A 21,098-nucleotide genomic window follows, 5' to 3' on the forward strand; every position below is an offset into this window, starting at 1 on the left:
AGATGTTTATAGGTTTTTTTTATGTCTTATGGCGTTTGCACAATAAAATAAGTTTTGTAAACAATCATTCACTTTTTGTGTTACCTTATTCTAAGAGCCATAAAGTTTTTATTTTTCAATCAATAAAGCCGTGCGAGGACTTATTTTTTGCGTAACGAACTGTAGTTTCGATCAGTACCATTTTTAGGTACATGCGACTTTTTGATCTCTTTTTATTCCATTTTTTGGGAGGTGAAGTGACCAAAGAATTGTGATTGTGGTTCGGTTTATTATTTATTTTTTTTACGGCGTTCACCGTGCGGGATAAATAATGAAATAATTTTGTAGTTCAGGCCGTTACGGACGCGGCGATACCAATTATGTATAGTTTATTTGTTTGTTTATATATTTTTATTAATAATAAAGGACTGATAAGGGAAAAAGGGGGATTTTTACTTTTAATACTTTTAAATCTTTTATTTTCTTATTTTTACACAACTTTTTTTAACTTTTTTTTTACTTTATTACTTTGTCCCACTAGGGGACATGAGGGCAGGAGGCCCTGATCGCTATTCTAATACACTGCACTACATGCGTAGTGCAGTGTATTAGAACTGTCAGCTACTCACTGACAGCAAGCATAGTGGGTCCTGACGTTGTCAGGACCCACTAGGCTTCCGTCTATGGCATCGCCGGACGCCATTGTTTGGTGTCCGGTTGCCATAGTCACCATCGCCGGCCGCTATCGCGTAGCAGGCCGGCGATGGGGGCTTAACCCCTAAAAAGCCGCGATCTCTATAGAACGCGGCTTTTAAGGGGTTAATCAGCGGGGACACAGCGATCGGTCCCCGCTGTAGGAGCTGTGACAGCTGCTGAACAAGACAGCAGCGTCACAGCTCCTGTATGTGTCGGGAGGACGGCCGAAACGGCCGTTACTCCCGTGACGTACTATTACGTCATGGAGCGCGAACGATACAGCTGCCATGACGTAATAGTACGTCAAGGAGCGGGAAGGGGTTAAATGTCAGCAGACAATGAGGGCTTAAAGCACAGACACCTGTCATTTAGGGGAACTTAGTGCAAGAACCAGATCCAGACTTCCTTGGAGGAAAGAAACAACTTGACAGGGAAAAGTGGAAAGGAGGAAGGTTATGGTCTTCACACCAGTGGAAGTAGGTCTTCCTGGTGGTGTGATATATACAGGCGGAGGAAAACTCCCTAGCCTTGAGCACAGATAAGCCATAGCCTTGAGCTCAGATAAACCACGTGTCCTCAGAACGGCAGCGCCAATAAATGTAGCAAATCTGTTTTAAAACCTCCTGTTGGAGACTACTCCCGAGTCAACATGTTCGACAGAGTCTGGGACCCAGTTATCAACCCCTTGGATATGCACCGCCGAGAGGGGCAATGTAACGTTCTGCCCAGAATAGACGCCTTGCGGCCTTCATCTCACAACTTGGTGATTTAGGTAAGCCACGGTCGTGACCTTATCTGTTTGGACTCGCACTAGAAAGTTTGACAGAAGCAATGTCCAATGCATCGGCCAAAAGGAAGATCGCTTTTAATTCCAGGTTTATGGAAAAAGAGGAGACTTGCTTAGACCACAGTCCCTGTGCTGTGATGTTCGCAAACATTTATCCCCAGCCCCAGAAACTCACATCCGTGGAAAGAATCTACCACTTCAGCAAAAAGAAGCTGCCATTTGGAATGGTCGGAAAGAAGAACCATCAGTGAAGAGCTCAAAAGACTGAGGAAGGAGGATGTGTCATTCCAAGGAGTCCATAGAATGGTAACACCAGGAGAGAATAGTCCTTTGAAGGGGACGAGTGTGGAACTGTACAGAGGGGATGGCCTCAATCAAGGCCACTATGGTGTCGAGGACTCATGCAGAAACTGAGAGGTTGGTGAGCCCTTCCATAAGGTTCAGACGCTAGTCTGAAGAGTGGAAAACCTCTCCTAGAAAAAGAAACAAACAGTCTTGCCGACAGTGTCAAAGGTTATGCTCAGAAAGGTAAGTAAATGTCTAGGAAGGGATGAGACAGGACTTGGAGAAGTTGAAAATCAAACCAAATCGTGTCAAGGATTCCAGGATGATCTTGAGAGCGGCTACTTTGTCCTCCCTGGACGAAGACTATAAAAAGGTCGCCCAGGTAGTGTGACACTGAAATCCCCCTTGCTCAAAGAAGCACTATTAGCACAGAGAGAAATTTGTCAAGACCTATGGGGGGTGCCAGGCCGAACAGGGGCATCACAACTTATCAATGGTGAGGGAGGGGGGACCGTGAAGAGCAGGAAACACTGGTGGGTTTAGCCAATGGGGACGTGAAGGTATAAGTCCTTTAAAGGGCCACAGAACAAAGAAACTCCCCCTGGTCTATGGAAGCAATTACTGAACGGAGAAGTCTCATACGGAAATGACCGATTCATACAAAGGCAGTCATTTGAGCTCCAAAATGGGGTGAACCGACTGATTATTTTTCGGTACAAAGAGATTGGAGTAAAAACCTCCGAATCTCCGGTCTGGAGGCCCAGGGATGATGACCCCCTGTAGTGGCAGAGAATCTGTAACCTGAAAATAGGCAGTCACTCTGGAAGAAATGTTTGGCAGGAAGAGTAAAATTGATTTTGTATCCTGAGGAGACCACTTCCTGAACCCAGGAAAAGATGTGCAAGAACCAAATGTCAATAAAAGCACATAAGCCTGCCCACCACTAGAACCAAATCAAGTGTGAATGCACCTTCAGGGCGAGCTGCTCTATCACGTACTGGCCTTGGTATCCGGAGAATGTGGGCGCCAGAAAAGACTGGGTTGAAAGGAAGGCCTGTTGCAGTCCTGATGACCCTTTTATCTGGAGGACAAAGGAGTGGCAGAACTTCAAAAAAAAAAAAAAAAGCAAGCAGCAAACTCCAAAGAAGTGGTACAACGGACCTTGTTCTGGGACAGATGGAGTGGTTTCCACCTGTAGCTTCCGAAATTATTTTGTCAAGATGGGTCTCAAATGAGCCTGCGAATGGAAGAGCAATTATCCTCTTGGCGATAAGGTGTAGCTGTACATGACAGCCGAAAAGAGTGGGTACGGGGCGGTTTGATAATCGCTCCATACTCAGCAGGTGTCTGTTATAACATAGCCAAAACCTCACTGCAACAGTTTAACCACTTAGAAGCTGCGGTCAATAGCAACCATGGTATCTCTGCCATAGAAAGACGTGGGTATCTCCCCCCCAACAGCCCACAATGCGATCACAGGGTGCTGATGGTCTGCCATTTTTATGCTACTATTAATCCCTGTTCGGTTCAAAAAAAAATAAATATTATATATTATATATATATATATATATATATATATATATATATATTAATTAAAACGCAAAATGCATTGCAGTATACTGTGCAAGTGATCCAATGATCGATTGTGCAAGTACCATATCGGACTGTTTTATGGTCAGCTTAGCACCCATCCAAAAAACCTCAAAATGTGGTATCACCATAATTATATTGACCCGAAAAACAAACTAAAAATGTTAAAAAACTTTTACCATACGGTTGACACCATAAAAAATTCAAGAAAAGAAAATTACAAATGAAGGAATCAATGTTTTTTTTTCCATTACACACAAATTATTTTTTTCAGTTTCCCAGTACATTATATGGTCTCATTGAAAAACTGCAACTCATTCCACAAAAAAAAAAAAAAAGTTATAGCTTTTGGAAGGCAGGGAGTTTTTTTTTTTTCAAATGGAAACCAAAAATGGATGAGGTACCAAGGGTTTAAGGGTAGCCTTGAAGCTGCTGTGTCAGCTGACTAGCACTTCAGCCAAGCAGTTTATCGGATGGCAATGGTGGAAGCAGAAGCATGGGCTTTGTGCTAGACAGTTTGTGAGACCAGTTCCTCCTGAGGGACCCCTGAATAACATGAGGAACGTCATTGGTGGGGAAAGGGAGTTTAGTTGGATTGTCTCCTCTGCTCCAGGTCTATTCTCATTCTCAGCAATTTGGAGACTACTAGAGGCAACCGCCTCACTAAGGCATAATTCAAACGAGCGTATTTCACGTCCGTGTTACGCGCGTGAAAATAACGCACATCACAAGGACCTATGCAAGTCAATGGGGCCATTCAGACATTGTGTTTTTCACGCAGCGCGTGTCCGCATGAAACTCACTGCATGTCCTATACTTGTGTATCACGCACCCATTGAAGTCAATGGGTGCGTGAAAATCACGGACAGCACACGGACGCACATCCGCGTGCTGTGCGTGATTCACGCAAGTTGCTAAAGAAATGGGAAAAAGAAAACCACCTCCTTAATTTTACTGCCGTAAATAACACATGACATACACGCGTAAAAACCGCTGACAAGCACCATACACTGATGTCACACGGAACTGCAATGCAGGAAAAATGCTGCGTCTTTTATGCGCGCAAAACACAAACGTTCACATGAATAAGGCCTAAGCCTCCATATGGGGAGGGTGGGGCATGACAACAGCGGTTGAGGGCCGTTGAACAGTGCCCATTAGGCTGGTGGGCGACAGAGGCGCAGACGCTCTGGTCTTCATTGGCAGGGGGGACAACAGCACAGTGCGGTTGACAATGTGCGCCCGGGCAGGAGGGGATTGCGAGATGGTGTCACCCATTTCCCAACTTCAAAGAAAAGAGAAAGAAAAAAAAAACCATAACCTGCTGAACCAGCAGTAGCGTTTGCCTCATACGGACACGAAGATAAGACTGAGCAAACTTCGTGTCTGTAGGTTATGGTACATCCTGTAGAAGGGGTTATCGCTTTAATTGATGGGGTCCAGCCTGAGTGGCAAGAGCATATACACACTGTCTTTGTCCCCCGATAATACGAACGAGAAAATAAAATTACAACACGGTTTACCAGAGAATAGGATTATCCCAAAGCGTTAAATCAACACTTGTTTTCACAGCAATACAGGGTTTACTTATTTGTGTGTGTGTGTGTGTGCAGTGCCTTCCCAAGAGAACAGGAAAAAATAAATAAATAAAAACGGTGTAACGTGGAACTGCATGAACTATAAAATGAAAATTATTTACCTTCTGGAGTCATTTTAGCCAATTCTGGAACTTCCACATAAAAATTTTTCCTGTAGGACTCATATTCAATCTTCCCATGATCCACTGGCTCCAGCAGCTTGCGTTGCTTGGTTTGGAAACCAGTCAAAGCAGTCTGAAGATCAACCTCCTCCTCTTCAGAAGAATACTGCAATTATAAAAAAAAAAAAACTTAATACTTTGTTCTGGCATCTAAAAGCATTTAAAAGCCACCTAGAAGTTGGATAAAAATACATAACACACAGAGAACTTGTATAAAAGTGAGGCAAAGGAAATTGGATTTTTCTACTAACCACACACTCTTTCACATTGTACCCAAATCAGTTAGTACAGAAAGAAAGTGTGGAATCTTTGTCCCCTAATGATTAAAACGAGAAACAGATTTCAGTTAGTGCAAAGACCCAATTTCCTGCTAACCTGTAGAGATCCCGAAGGGAGGTTTATATTCACTTACGCTGAAATTAACACCAAGTGTATGTTATTATTTGTATTTATAACCCACCATCGGCCTCTCTGGAAATACTCCACTGGGTGGTAAGTTTGAGGCAGTGATATGTATGGGTGATTTTAGGTTAGTGATGGACAATGACAAGGATCGATTCCGTGATCTGCTCACTCTACGGGCGGTACCTGACACTATTACCACTTTTATAACTGGTTACGGCTGGTAAGACCTGTGGCGTTTTTATTACCCGGATTTGTTAGAATATACAGAAAAGAGACAAAAACCACGGCGCCACATAGTGTAGATTACCAGAGGTAAGAGGAAGCAATATCCCGAAGTCCAAATAGGTGCTCACCTAGAATCAAAGGACAACGGACGATGGAGAGAAATGCTGCTGCTGCTGCCAGGACTCGGTGCCGGTGATCCAAGGAAGACCGCAAAAATAATGCTGATATACAGAAAAAAATTGGAGTCTCCAAGGCGCTGCTGCACGGGAAAGCAATAAGCAAACGATGTATCAAGTAAAGGTGATTTAATGAAAACAGGGCTACGCGTTTCAATGCCGCACCGGCATCTTCATCAGGCCATAAAAGAAATAAAACATCTGCACAGTTTAAATACACACTGACCAATTAAAAAACCCGCCAATATGACTGGGGTCAAAGTTCTCAGATGACGTCATGAATGAAAAGAGCTGTAACAGTTCACACGAGGCAATAGATAGTAAAACAGCAGTCAGGACCATGGACAGCGGTAGTGTCAAAAATACGCAACTGTATAAAAGGAAAGCACATAGCCGACAGGATAATAATGGTACATAGGGAATAGAAATGCGAAATTGCAGAAGGGATAATCGATGATAAAATGCAAATAATGTTGAAATAAGAATAATATATGACATATATAAAAGAGGAACGAAAAAGGATTCAGATATACAGTAAATAAATAACTGTGCCGCAATATGCTTGCTCGGAATAAACATCCAATGGATGTTTAATAACTAACATACAAATGGATGTTGGGAGAAAGATACATAATGATGTAAAATGGAGATGTAGAAAAAATGAGTGAAATGAACAGAAGAGACAGCGCAATAGTCGGGAAAGGACAGGGCATAGAAAACTATAATGGGCATGATATACATAGTGATCCAATAAAGTACCATTAGAAATGGTGTTACGATGGATACTATACAGTTTATGAAATACAATTATGCGATGATGTACAATTACAGAATCAATGCAGTACAAAAATAGATAAAACAATTGATAATAGACATAAAAAAACGGGGTAAAAGGGAACAAGTTGCAAGAACACCAATATATAAAAGGATCATCGGGGGGCTGGGTAAAAAACAACATATATAGAGCCAAAAAGTGAGAGAGTAATTGGAAAAATCGGGTATCACGAAAATGAAGAGCAGGAAGGGAAATCACTAATAATCTTTATTTAATTGCGCAAAAATGCCGCTAAATAGAAATGACCTTAAATTATGAAGCAAACGAATTTAAAGGAGTACATAAAACTAGGAAGTGCAAAATACTCACAAATGTGAGGGAAAAACGGACCCAAACGAACGGGCAGAGAAATTAGTGGTGAATGGATGGGCAAAATGTATTGTTAATAAATGATAATTAATCAAGGGACGATTCAGTTAGATCATTTAGACCATATGGTTGTAGAGTCCTAAGTTTAAAGATCCAATAGTTTTCGCGCTGCTTGAGTTTATTAAACCTATTTGCAGTGTTTGATGAAATCAGTTCGATCGGTGTGACCGTTATTTCATTAAAATGATTGTTATGAGTGGAGGCAAAATGACGTGAAACACTATGTTTCATAAAACCAGAGGTGACATTAAACCTATGACTATTAATTCTGGTTCGCAGGCACTGAGTAGTGCGGCCAATATATTGCAAACGACAAGGGCATTCAAGCATATAAACAATATAAGAACTCCCACAATTAAGGAAATTATTAATTTTAAAAGATTCATCGGTCACTGTTGAAGTATATTTAGTGGCTCTATGAGTGATCACAGTACAGCACATACAGCGTTGATGGCCACATTTGAAAGAGCCTAATAATTTAGGGAGTAAAGTGGAGCTAGTAGTCGATGGATTGCTCAGTCTACTTGGGGCCAAGATATTTTTAAGGGATTTGGAACGTCTGAACGTGACTATGGGTTTGGTGGGCAATTCATTCTTAAGATAGGGATCACTAGTTAAAATGTGCCAATGCCTCTCTAGGATTTCTCTAATTTTCTTATTACCACTATTGAATGTGGTGATAAAATTGTTACTAAAATTACGGGCATTCTTATTGACAACCTTTTCCTCAATACAAGATGCTTGAGTTAGTAGGGCAGCTTTTCGTCTCGCTCCTTTGATGAGGTTAGTGGGAAAATTCTTCTGTTTAAACCTTTTTTCTAAAACATTACATTCCTTATTAAAATCAATGTTGGTAGTACAATTTTTTCTAATCCTCCTAAACTGACCAAAAGGGACATTCTTGATCCATGGCGGATAATGGGCACTGTTAAAATTGAGGTAGCTATTGACGTCTACCGTTTTAAAATGGGTTTTCGTGATGAATTTATTGGAGGCAATATCAAAAGAAATATTTAGGTCAAGAAAATCAATGGACGTGGCTGAAAAAGTATGTGTAAAAGAAAGCCCATATGTGTTCTGATTAAGGAATTTGATAAAGGATATAGCTTCAGTCTCATCACCCATCCAAGCTATATCCTTTATCAAATTCCTTAATCAGAACACATATGGGCTTTCTTTTACACATACTTTTTCAGCCACGTCCATTGATTTTCTTGACCTAAATATTTCTTTTGATATTGCCTCCAATAAATTCATCACGAAAACCCATTTTAAAACGGTAGACGTCAATAGCTACCTCAATTTTAACAGTGCCCATTATCCGCCATGGATCAAGAATGTCCCTTTTGGTCAGTTTAGGAGGATTAGAAAAAATTGTACTACCAACATTGATTTTAATAAGGAATGTAATGTTTTAGAAAAAAGGTTTAAACAGAAGAATTTTCCCACTAACCTCATCAAAGGAGCGAGACGAAAAGCTGCCCTACTAACTCAAGCATCTTGTATTGAGGAAAAGGTTGTCAATAAGAATGCCCGTAATTTTAGTAACAATTTTATCACCACATTCAATAGTGGTAATAAGAAAATTAGAGAAATCCTAGAGAGGCATTGGCACATTTTAACTAGTGATCCCTATCTTAAGAATGAATTGCCCGCCAAACCCATAGTCACGTTCAGACGTTCCAAATCCCTTAAAAATATCTTGGCCCCAAGTAGACTGAGCAATCCATCGACTACTAGCTCCACTTTACTCCCTAAATTATTAGGCTCTTTCAAATGTGGCCATCAACGCTGTATGTGCTGTACTGTGATCACTCATAGAGCCACTAAATATACTTCAACAGTGACCGATGAATCTTTTAAAATTAATAATTTCCTTAATTGTGGGAGTTCTTATATTGTTTATATGCTTGAATGCCCTTGTCGTTTGCAATATATTGGCCGCACTACTCAGTGCCTGCGAACCAGAATTAATAGTCATAGGTTTAATGTCACCTCTGGTTTTATGAAACATAGTGTTTCACGTCATTTTGCCTCCACTCATAACAATCATTTTAATGAAATAACGGTCACACCGATCGAACTGATTTCATCAAACACTGCAAATAGGTTTAATAAACTCAAGCAGCGCGAAAACTATTGGATCTTTAAACTTAGGACTCTACAACCATATGGTCTAAATGATCTAACTGAATCGTCCCTTGATTAATTATCATTTATTAACAATACATTTTGCCCATCCATTCACCACTAATTTCTCTGCCCGTTCGTTTGGGTCCGTTTTTCCCTCACATTTGTGAGTATTTTGCACTTCCTAGTTTTATGTACTCCTTTAAATTCGTTTGCTTCATAATTTAAGGTCATTTCTATTTAGCGGCATTTTTGCGCAATTAAATAAAGATTAGTAGTGATTTCCCTTCCTGCTCTTCATTTTCGTGATACCCGATTTTTCCAATTACTCTCTCACTTTTTGGCTCTATATATGTTGTTTTTTACCCAGCCCCCCGATGATCCTTTTATATATTGGTGTTCTTGCAACTTGTTCCCTTTTACCCCGTTTTTTTATGTCTATTATCAATTGTTTTATCTATTTTTGTACTGCATTGATTCTGTAATTGTACATCATCGCATAATTGTATTTCATAAACTGTATAGTATCCATCGTAACACCATTTCTAATGGTACTTTATTGGATCACTATGTATATCATGCCCATTATAGTTTTCTATGCCCTGTCCTTTCCCGACTATTGCGCTGTCTCTTCTGTTCATTTCACTCATTTTTTCTACATCTCCATTTTACATCATTATGTATCTTTCTCCCAACATCCATTTGTATGTTAGTTATTAAACATCCATTGGATGTTTATTCCGAGCAAGCATATTGCGGCACAGTTATTTATTTACTGTATATCTGAATCCTTTTTCGTTCCTCTTTTATATATGTCATATATTATTCTTATTTCAACATTATTTGCATTTTATCATCGATTATCCCTTCTGCAATTTCGCATTTCTATTCCCTATGTACCATTATTATCCTGTCGGCTATGTGCTTTCCTTTTATACAGTTGCGTATTTTTGACACTACCGCTGTCCATGGTCCTGACTGCTGTTTTACTATCTATTGCCTCGTGTGAACTGTTACAGCTCTTTTCATTCATGACGTCATCTGAGAACTTTGACCCCAGTCATATTGGCGGGTTTTTTAATTGGTCAGTGTGTATTTAAACTGTGCAGATGTTTTATTTCTTTTATGGCCTGATGAAGATGCCGGTGCGGCATTGAAACGCGTAGCCCTGTTTTCATTAAATCACCTTTACTTGATACATCGTTTGCTTATTGCTTTCCCGTGCAGCAGCGCCTTGGAGACTCCAATTTTTTTCTGTATATCAGCATTAGAATATACAGGACATTCCTCAAGACGCACATTGTCATGTATAGATTATATTTTTGGATCGCATGATCTTGCAATACGGCTAGACTGAATAAAGCATGGTCATAGGGGGATATCTAATCATAATCTGGTTATCCTTTCTCTCCATGCTCACTTTACTGGCAGTAGACCCTCATGAAAAGTACACCCATTTTGTTCGTCACTCATTGGCCCCTCTAACTGATCTTGGATCCTATCGGACTGTTTTACATCCACTCATGACCCTCAGACGGATGCTTCCCTTTTGTACCCTGAAAGCATACTTTCGTGGCTGTTTGTCTTCAACCATATCATATATTAAAAAGGTACTTCTGCCCAAGATTAGGGGTTGTTGGCATCTCAGTTGAAAACTGCTGAACAATTGTGTAGCTCGGGACCCAATGACGCTCGCAGGTCAGACTGGTTAGGTATTCAAAGACTATATGCCCAACACCAACATGTTAAATCTGAACGCAAATTCTTTTTCTCCAAATCCTATTTTGAGCTTGGTAATCAATCCAGTAAATTGTTAGGATTTATGGTTAAGCAACACTCCGCCCCAAACGCAGTCTTGAAGCTTACTGCCCCCTCGGATGATTTACTTACGGAAGTGGATTATAATTCTTTATATGAAACTACTATTGAGGTATCAGATTTAGATAGAGGAATATCTATCCAATTTGACTTTTCCGCAGCTCAGATTCTTAGCAAACTTTTTTGGATGCGGATATTACTCTGGAGGGGATCAATCTGGCCATTAAGGTTATGGCCAAGGGGAAGGCTCCTGGCCCAGATGGACTTCCCTTAGAAATATATAAGTATAATGACCATCTGTCCCCTTATTTACATACGGTCCTGTTGTCTGCCGCTGCCTCTGGAACTTCACCGTCCACGTTTTATGATGCCACAATAGTTGTATTGCTTCAGCCGGGCAAAGACCCTTTGGCCTGTGGCTCATACAGTCCCATATCTTTAGTACATGTGGATTACAAGATTTTAACTAAAATCCTTGCCAAAAGACTAAAATAGTGTTATTCTCGATCTGATACACCCTGATCGGACGGGATTCATGCCGGGCAAAAGCACATCCATACAGCATTAGAATAGTTTAGGCCATAGTTCAATAAAGTACTTTGCAGGATAATAATTGGGCAACAGCCTCTTTGGATGCGACAAAGGCATTCGATTCAATTAAATGGCCCTTCCTATTTACAGGTCTGCAGAAGTTTGGTTTTGGCTCCAATTTTTGCGAATTGATTAGAACAATATACGCCTCACCCCGAGCGAACGTATTGGTAAATAATATTCTATCCCCCTTTATCTAACTCCAAAGAGGTACGAGTCAAGGCTGCCCTCTGTCACCTGCCTTGTTCAGCATAGCAATTGAGGCATTAGCCATGAGAACACGATCCTCTCCACTTATTGCAGGGATTACCATCACAAACCAGACAGACACCATTGGTCTTTATGCGGATGACAGTGATATTCATGGATAATGTCCAAGATACTCTTGCTTATGTTACTACATGCAGATTGAACATTGTTTTCTCCGTCTGGAGGAAAAAAGGTTTAATCTTCAGAGGCGACAAGCCTTCTTCACTGTGAATCTATGGAATAGTCTACCGCAGGAGCTGGTCACAGCAGGGACAGACGGCTTTAATAAAGGCTTAGATATTTTCCTAGAACAAAAAAATATTAGCTCCTATGTGTAGAAATTTTTCCCTTCCCTTGGTTGAACTTGATGGACGTGTCTTTTTTTTCAACCGTACTAACTATGTACGTACTATAATTGATCATTTTGGGAGATATTCAAACCTCTGTTAATCGGGGGAAATCCTCCCTAATGTATTTGTTACATGGGTATTCTCCTGGCTTGTCTGAAATATCCCCATTACCTCTAGTGAATAACTTTAAATTCCTTGGCATTTTTTTTATAACGAAGGTTTCGGGTATGGATCTCTCCCACAATGTCTCGCCCTTATTAAGTTACACCAGCTCTAAATTTGCTATACGGAGTAAATTACCTCTTTGTGTCCAGCCTCATAAACCTCATTAAAATGATCTAGTTACCCAAATTCCTATATGCGCTTCAATCTAGTCCTGTTATACCTAAATCCTTTTTTAAATCACTTAACTCCTTATGATCGCCATTTATATGGGGTAGTTCTAGACCCAAACTTAAGTTATCCACACTCCAAAGACCCAAGATACTGGCAGGAGCGGCAGAGACAGATTTTTGGTTTATATTATTTAGCAGGCCAACTTAGGCGGGATTCACACGACCGGGTCGTTCCCGAGCCCGAGTGTCGGCCGGTAAAATCGGCCATTTTGCCCGGCCGGTTTGCATTAAGTTTGGTATCCGTGCCGGGCCGGGCAGATCCGGACAGTGACATCAGCGGCAACTCCTGAAGGGGAATCCCCATGTGTTCGGGGATTCCGCTTCAGGAGTTTCCCCTGATGTCACTGCCCAGATATGGACAGACATCAAGCGCTCTGTCCAGGAGCGGAATCCCCGAAAATTCGATGTAGCTACTTACCTGCAAACACTGATGCTGCTGCAGCATCAACTGTAGCCTCTGGTGCCGATGTGTCCTCGCTCGTCTGACAATGCAGGACCTGTGAGTGACGTCACAGCGTGATCTGCCAGAAGCTGGGCGTTCTGAAGAGAAGTGGATGATACTTCTCGTCAGAACGCCCAGCTAATAAAAGTATTAAAAACGCCCCGATGTACGCACATAATACACGCCCACTTGGACTTTTACTTTTAAACACACCCACTTGAACTTTTGCAAGCCTCATTTGCATAACTACAAAAATGGTCATAACTTGGCCAAAAATGCTCGTTTTCTAAAAATAAAAACGTTACTGTAATCTACATTGCAGCGCCTATCTGCTGCAATAGCAGATAGGGGTTGCAAAATCTGGTGACAGAGTCTCTTTAAGAAAAATAAGTTCATACGTACCCGGGCGTTTTCTTGGTGACGTGTCCCTCTTCTGACATAGTCTGAACTCGCGGCAGTCCATTTGACCGCTAAAGCCTGTGATTGGCTGCAGCAGTCACATGGTCTGAAACGTCATCTCAGGAGGTTGGACTTGAAGAAGCACGCAAGCAGGGAGTTCTGGATAAGTAGTAACTTTTTTTGTTGCGTTTAAAAAAAAAAATTAACCATTAATTTATTTTGTGAGTGCCGCGCATGGTATTCACTGTCCAGCGGTAGTCTCTGTCCAGGGTGCTGAAAGAGTTAAAGGGCTGCACTGATTGGAAGTAACTCTTTCAGCACCCTGGACAGTGAGTACCGCTGGACAGGGAATAGGATGTGCGGAACTCACAATATCGTGTACATAGTGTGAACGGGTTTCAGTTTCCTCTCGGAAACTGAAACACGGAAGTGTAAATGGAGTACATACGAGAAGCACACGGTTCCAATCACGGACACACTGATCCGTGAAATCGGTGTTGGAAGTGTGCATGAGGCCTAAGACTATTCTTGTCACTGTGCTACGTATTCTGGAGTCAGTTTCTGAGTGTTTTTGTTATTGCACCAGACTTTAAATAAAGAGTTTAATAAAAAATAAAAAGATCCAATTGTTTGATTTATATTATCAGGGAAAACAGCACAGCCAGGATTCGAGGTGTAGGACATACTACATGATGGAAATCATGCTGTACGGTGGTACACTTTGGTTGATGAAGGCTTCCTGGCCTACAACATCTGAATGACTGGCCTTGGGCCCCTTAGAATCTCTGTTTCAACAGCAATGTCGTTACACGAATCTTTAAAGTGGGGTGGAATAGCAGACCTTGGGAATGGAGGTCCAGTTGACGTAGAAGAGGCTAAAGTGTGTCCACGAGCAGGTAAACTAGCACAACATACCAGGCCAATCCGGCACCACCAGGATTGCAGGAATTCCTTCCCTCTTGAGCACTTTAGGCAAGAGCAGATGAGAAGGGAACAGACATGAGGGAAACCCTGTCCAAAGGAGCGTCCAGAACATAGTCCGCGATGGCCCTGGGATCTCTCACCCTGGTCACGTCTGTTGCATCCTTGTGGCTGAGAGTTCACATGAAAAGATCCACGTCTGGTGTGCCCCACTTCTCACAAAGGTGATGGAACACCTCTGGATGGAGCGACCACTCCCCTGTGTCCATCGTCTCCCGACTATGGCCACATAGTTCCCGGTATGTGGACTGCTGACAATGCTGGTACATGACTGGCTATGTGGGGGTACTCTTGGATTCTCCTATGGGCAATCAACTCCTGGTGCCACCCTGGTGGTTTAGATTGGTGACTGACAAAGATGTCGGTCTGGATCCTGACGAGGCGACCAATGGAGAGAGCCAGGAAGATTGTTACAGATCAATCTACTGGAACGGAGGGCAATGACTCCATCGATCAGGTGCCCTGAAGCATATGAAGACAACAAAACAGAATCCCACACGGATAGAGTGACAACTGTTGCGATAAGCCACTGGAGGGGGGGGGTACCGTTCCCAGCACGATGGCTGGTGAGGTCTCACACCAGCATTACTCCTGGCGAATCTTTGAGGGAAGGAGGTTCAACTGGTCTAGAGAAGTCAGACTTCCCAACGCTCCCTAAAGCGTCCTGGAGTGGAATTGTGCATTTGGGACTGCCTCAGACACCATTCTTCCCAGAACTCGCATGCAGAAGCAGATGGAAAATGTGGTGCTCCAGGGAAAAGGGCACTCTAAGAGGTGGACCCTTGCAGTTCTTGTGTTGAAATTTATCCCCAAAAAATACACGCTCTGGAAAACTTCCCATTGTTTATGATACAGCCGAACCTCTCCAACATATCCATAGTAATATGGAGAAGTATGATTGTCCTGTCTGGAGGGGGGACTTCACCAAGCAGTAATTCAGGTAAGGCATCAGAGAAACTACCCTGGCACAGAGAAGCACCAGTCGTCAGGACCTTGGTGAATAAGCGTGGAGAGGTGGCAAGCCCAAAAGGGAGAGCGACAACTTAGAAAGGACGAGAAAGAAAAGGAAGCGCTGGTCAGACCTTGCGACGGAAATGAGAGAAACTTCCCAAGGGAGGAGCAGAGAACCCTTATCTTGTAACCCGTCGACAGCACCTTTTGAACACAGGCATCATCCACGTGAGCCAGCTGTCTCATCTGAAAGAAAACAGTCATCCCCCCACTAAACAGCCGAAAAGAGTAGGAAAAAACAAAAAAAAAAAAAAACAAAACACCTTCATGTTGAAGAGGTCTTGGCAGAGGAGGACTTGTGCGCCTTGGGGTGTGGTTGCTAGGCAGGTCTGGGCTCGGTGGGTCAAGCAGTCCTCTTGACTGAACTCCAGGAAAAAAAAAACTACCTCAGGGAGGAGGAGCTAGGAAAGGACCGAAAAGTCTGAGAATGGAGAGAAGGCTGCAGACAGAGGCACAAGAGATCGCTAGTGCAGGGTAAATGAATGTAGAGAAGTGTATGACGCTGATTGGTCAGCGTCACACTCCTCTGTACAACGCCCACTTGGTCTAAAGTAAAAACACGCCCACTTGGGCATTAAGAAACTCATTAGCATAAAGCTAAAAATCACTCATAAAGTAGTTTCAAATAGATAGTTTTTCTAAATAAAAAGCATTAACTATCACTGCTTCAAGGACAGGACTGGAGCTAGCCTCCAATCCGGTCAATTAACCCCTTCGATGCAGCGCTCAAAAGCGAGAGCTGCATTTATGGTGTTTACAAGCAGATCAGGACCCCGCAATGAAATCGCAGGGTTCCAATGACTGCTCCAAGCAGACCAGAGGCCTAACAATGGCTTCCTGTATGCAAAGTATGAAAGCCTGCTAGATCCTGCCCAGAGGCGTGGCCTAAAAGGCATCCGGCCGCATGCGGCATCTTAAGTGGTTTGTAGCGACGGGCATTGACACGATGTGATCATGAAGATGGCCATTGTTGCTATGGCAACCGGAGCCCTAATAATGGCCTAGTCTGCCACGTACGATAGCCTATTAGTTATATATCGCTATGTGCTGTGTAAATTAATGGGGAGAAGTGTAGGACGCTGATTAGTCAGCGTCATACACTCCTCTGTACAACGCCCACTTGGCCAAAAACGAAAACACGCCCAGTCGTCCATTAAGAAACTCATTAGCATAAAGCTAATATAGGTCATTACTGTCAAAAATGATCGTTTTTCTAAATAAAAAAAACACTGCTGTAATCTACATTACAGCGCAGATCACATTATGTACAAGATAGGGCACTTATAATGTGGTGACAGAGCCTCTTTAAATTTAGAAAAATGCTAATTTTTGCAATTGTCTAAATTTGTGTTTTTCACTATAAAATACTGAATGCAGCGACCAAATTTTACCACTAACTTAAAGTATAATGTGTCACGAGAAGACAATCACAGAATCCCTTGGATAGGTAAAAGCATTCCAAAGTTATTACCACATTAAGTGACACATCAGATATGAAAAATGGGGCTGCCTCCTGAACGTGCAAACTAGTCCATGTCTTTAAGGGGTTAAATAATGTTATAGTGTTATATTTTGGGCATCTAACGTCGCGCCGATACCAGTTATGTTAATTTTTTTTTTATATTTTTGGGGAAAATGGTCTGGCTTATCTTAATGATGTATCATCTCATGTACAAATGGTCTGTGTGTAACTTCTTGAACATTGTGCTTTTTTCAAAGTCATTCTTTGTAAATTTGCCTGAAGTAGTGTGCTCTGAAAGCTTGCATACATATTTTTTCTGGTTAGCCAATAAAAGGTATCATACCTACAATACTTTTGTCTTTTTTTACAAAAAAGTATTTAACATTAGATAATGGTTTCTGACTAAGGGTGCGTTCACATATATCAGTTGTATCAGCATCAGTTTTCTTGTCTCAAGTGATTACAACGGATATAAAAACTGATGCAAAAACGTATCAGTTGCCATCAGTCTTTTTCACGATTTTTACTACAAAACCATCAGTTGTCATCGTTTACCATCCGTTTTTACCACAATGGTCCACCAAAAAGGTAGTCTTGGGTCTGAAAATATGACAATTTTATCAGTGTTGCATAGCTTTTGATAGATTGGATACATGATCGATTAAATACTTGTGTACCATGTCAGGGCTTTCCTCTGCTCTGGCCTCAGCGGTACACTGAAGACCGACATACACATTGTAAGGTCACGTGTGTTATATTCAGTGCAGCACCAAGACCGGCGCCAAGAGAGCCCAGAAGGCAGCTGCTGTCCACTCAGATCAGATCTTCGACGCAGCCTTGTGAGCCTGCAAAAACGGCAAACACAAGCCCTAACTTCAGGGAGTAGCTAGTTTTTGGCGCCTTTACAGCTACCCAATACCACCCGCATCTCCTACCCACACCACACAGGGATTGCGGTTTCTATTCACACAAGGGTCAGGTGTATGCCATTAAAAACGGCCATCTAGGTCCGTTTTTGACAGCCGTTTTGCATCTGTTTTGTATCCATTCGTGTCAGTTTTCCCTTTGACACATTTTTTAAAATAGATTAATTTCATGTGTAGATAGCGCCCCCCCGTACTACGTATATAGCGCTACCCCCTTCCCCTGTATAGTGCCACACATCCCCCGTAGATAAAGCCACAGTACCGTATGTAGACAGTGCCCCCCCCCCTGTAGATAGCTCCAACCCCACTGTTTATAGCACCCCCCTTCCCCTGTACTGTAGATAGCGCCACTAAAGCTCCCTAGCAGAGGAATCCCCGGCCACAGCATTGGCGACTCAGTGGCCGGGGATTCACTCCAGGAGGAGCCCCTGACTTCAATGTCCATATATGGACAGTGATGTCAAGGGCTTCCGAGCCCAGCACTTAAAGGCATGGTGTTGCCAGAAAAACATGTTTTTTTTTAAAAAATTAAACATTTAGTGTGTGGGTGATTAAACATGGTTCAAATTTTTTTTATTTTTTTCACGAGTCAGGAAATAGTCAGGAAATATTATAAATTAATTCTAATTTATAATACTACCCATTTTTGGTCACTAGATGGAGCTAGTTCCCAAAATTGCAGCATTGCAACATTGGGTTAAAAGCCCTCGCTCTAGTGAGCTCTCAGCATCCCCCCCCTCCTTTATCCTGGCTAGTGCCGGGATAAACGAAGGGTTTGAAAGGTTTAACCTCCTACACTGTGTGTCGCCATTTTTTGAGGTAACCCACAGTGTAGTAGGTTTACATACAGTAGTAAACACACACAAACACTAACATACATTGAAATGTCTTACCTGCTCCTGCCGCCGCGGCTCCCTCCGGCCCGTCCGCTCCCTTTGCTGCCGCTGTTCCATGTGCACAAGTCCGGAAGCCGCGACCGGAAGTAGTAATATTACAGTCCGGCCGCGACTTCCGGTCCACAGGAAAACGGCGCCGGACGGCGCCAATTTCGAATAGGACTGTGTGGGAGCAGCGCATGCGCAGTTCCCACACAGACGCCGTACACTGCAGTCAATGGGACGGGAGCCGTTCGCAGTCCCTATGGGACTGTGGCTGCCGTATTCCATGTCTGTATGTGTCGTTAATCGACACACACAGAAATGGAACAAAAAATGGCAGCCCCCATAGGGAAGAAAAAGTGTAAAAATAAGAAAAAGTAAAACACAAACACACAAATGAATAAAAACGTTTTTATTAAAGCACTAACATCTTTAACATATAAAAAAAAATATTTGCCATGACACTGTTCCTTTAAAGTAGAGCTGTGCCCTGGGAATCCTCGGCTAACGGAGGAGCTACCTCTGCACCTCAGCTGTGAACTAATTCTGCTTTAGTATTAGTTTAACTGTTGACAGCGGGAGATACCGGGACAGTTGGAAGGTAGTCAGGGGCTCCGCTTGGAGCGGAATCCCCAGCAATGCTATGACTGGGGATTCCGCTCCCAGCTCACATCCACCTTCCCACCGGATGCTGCCGGAAGGTGCACGCGGCAGCACCCGGCGTTCATACGGCTACAACATACTAAGATAGGATACGGCGCCGGACCATCCTAGGAGCCGGACCCAGAAACGCTGCAGGCAAAGTTTTTTGGATCCGGCTCCCAGGGAGGTCCGGCGCCACATGTCCCCTGTGCCAGAACAGATCCCATAGAAAGCTATGGGATTCGTTCTAGCATCAGTTTGCCTCCGGCTTTTCTTAAACATGCCGGAGGTAAACTGAAGCGGATGCCGGACATATGTGAAAGGCCCCTAACTCCGGCAGGGCTTAAAGGGGTTCTGTCACTAGTTTGGTAATGCCCTTTCACCTAGCTAATCTAATAGGCGCGGTCTCACTGATAATGCTAGTGAAAATGGTGTCCCAAAACATTTATTGTTTACCAAGTTATAAGCATTTTTTCTAAATATGTAAATGAGCCTTTATTGGACAACTGGGAGGTACCAGCAGCGATTCTCCTGAGGTGGAGCTACCTCACAGCCTCTGCCGCTCTTCTATCAGCATGAAGCCGCTTCACACACACACAATGAGACATTCTAGAGGGAAGGGGGATAACTTCAAACAGCCATATCTCAGGCTGTGGACCACCTAGAACATAGGAGATTCTAATCAGTCATAAGACACCAGGTTCGCAGTTCTAGCTGTGACAACCGGAGATATCGCCAGTTTAATACATAGTTTAATAGGTGCACAAGAATAGCACACATGAGGGCTTTCATTAGTCCCTCAGGTTGCCATGACTACCAGTGGCACTCCGTGATTGTATCGCTGGGGGTGAGCGATGGCAAGTCAGAGTGCCGGCCCTCCTCATTCTAACAGCTTAGATGCTGCGGTCGATCTGGACCATGGCATGTAAGGGGTTAAACTAGTAGGATCCCGCTCGTTACACCGAAGTGTTTGCTGTAACACATATAGCCGACAAATCGTTCTATTTAGCAGGCTCAGCCTGACTCATATTCCCCCATCTAACCTGTTGGGTAGGGGTTAATGATAATTTCTTCCCACACAGTAAAGAATACGCCAACGTAAAAGGGCCTGTTAACAAGCGCTAATCGGTGCTCATTACGGGAAAAAAAAATAATTAATAAATACACACCCCAAGAGGGAGGTTAGTGTGGGTGGACATATCCAGTTCATGCTTACATTACAGCTTGTACAGTGTTATAAACAGGCAGATAAAAAGGCTGACCCTCCCCCACTGGCTGAAAAAGTACCTGCAGACAAGAGCATGAGCAGACTCCAACGTCTCAGAATAGTGCCAAATGCATTAAATTATAAATTAATGAGGACATGGCTAAAATTAAAAATTAGTATATGTCTAAATGCACATGTTTTGACTGCTTTGATAAGCATGCCTGGAATTCTACGTTCACAGTAAAAGGAGCAAATAAACATTACCTCCATAGCATCTTGATCATTCTCCATAAGTTCTCCTTTTTTCTTTGTGGTCTCTGAAGCAAACTTTTTAGTTGTTACCACAGTAACTACCTTTGTTACTGTCGCTCCAGTTTTCTGTGATGGAAAAAAAAAAAAAGTTAAATAAACTATTAGTTTAATATCAAGCCCTGAATATGAAAGTAACTTCAACTAGGAGAAAGTTGAAATCTAAGAACAGAAAATTATTATAAACACAAGGTTATAAAGT

General features: G+C 42.5%; 1 protein-coding gene across 1 annotated transcript in view; it reads right to left on the bottom strand.

Moving 5' to 3' along the window:
* Positions 1-21,098, bottom strand: part of DDX46 (DEAD-box helicase 46) — a 152,665-nt gene that overhangs the window by 93,737 nt on the left and 37,830 nt on the right. Inside the window, exons 7-8 of the mRNA XM_075856327.1 lie at positions 20,852-20,965; positions 5,037-5,202 (exon numbers count right to left, since the gene is read on the bottom strand). Coding sequence (XP_075712442.1) covers positions 5,037-5,202; positions 20,852-20,965 — 280 coding nt within the window. The remainder of the gene's footprint in view (positions 1-5,036; positions 5,203-20,851; positions 20,966-21,098) is intronic.

Source organism: Rhinoderma darwinii, chromosome 3 (genome assembly GCF_050947455.1).
Source record: "Rhinoderma darwinii isolate aRhiDar2 chromosome 3, aRhiDar2.hap1, whole genome shotgun sequence".
Lineage (NCBI taxonomy): Eukaryota > Metazoa > Chordata > Amphibia > Anura > Rhinodermatidae > Rhinoderma > Rhinoderma darwinii.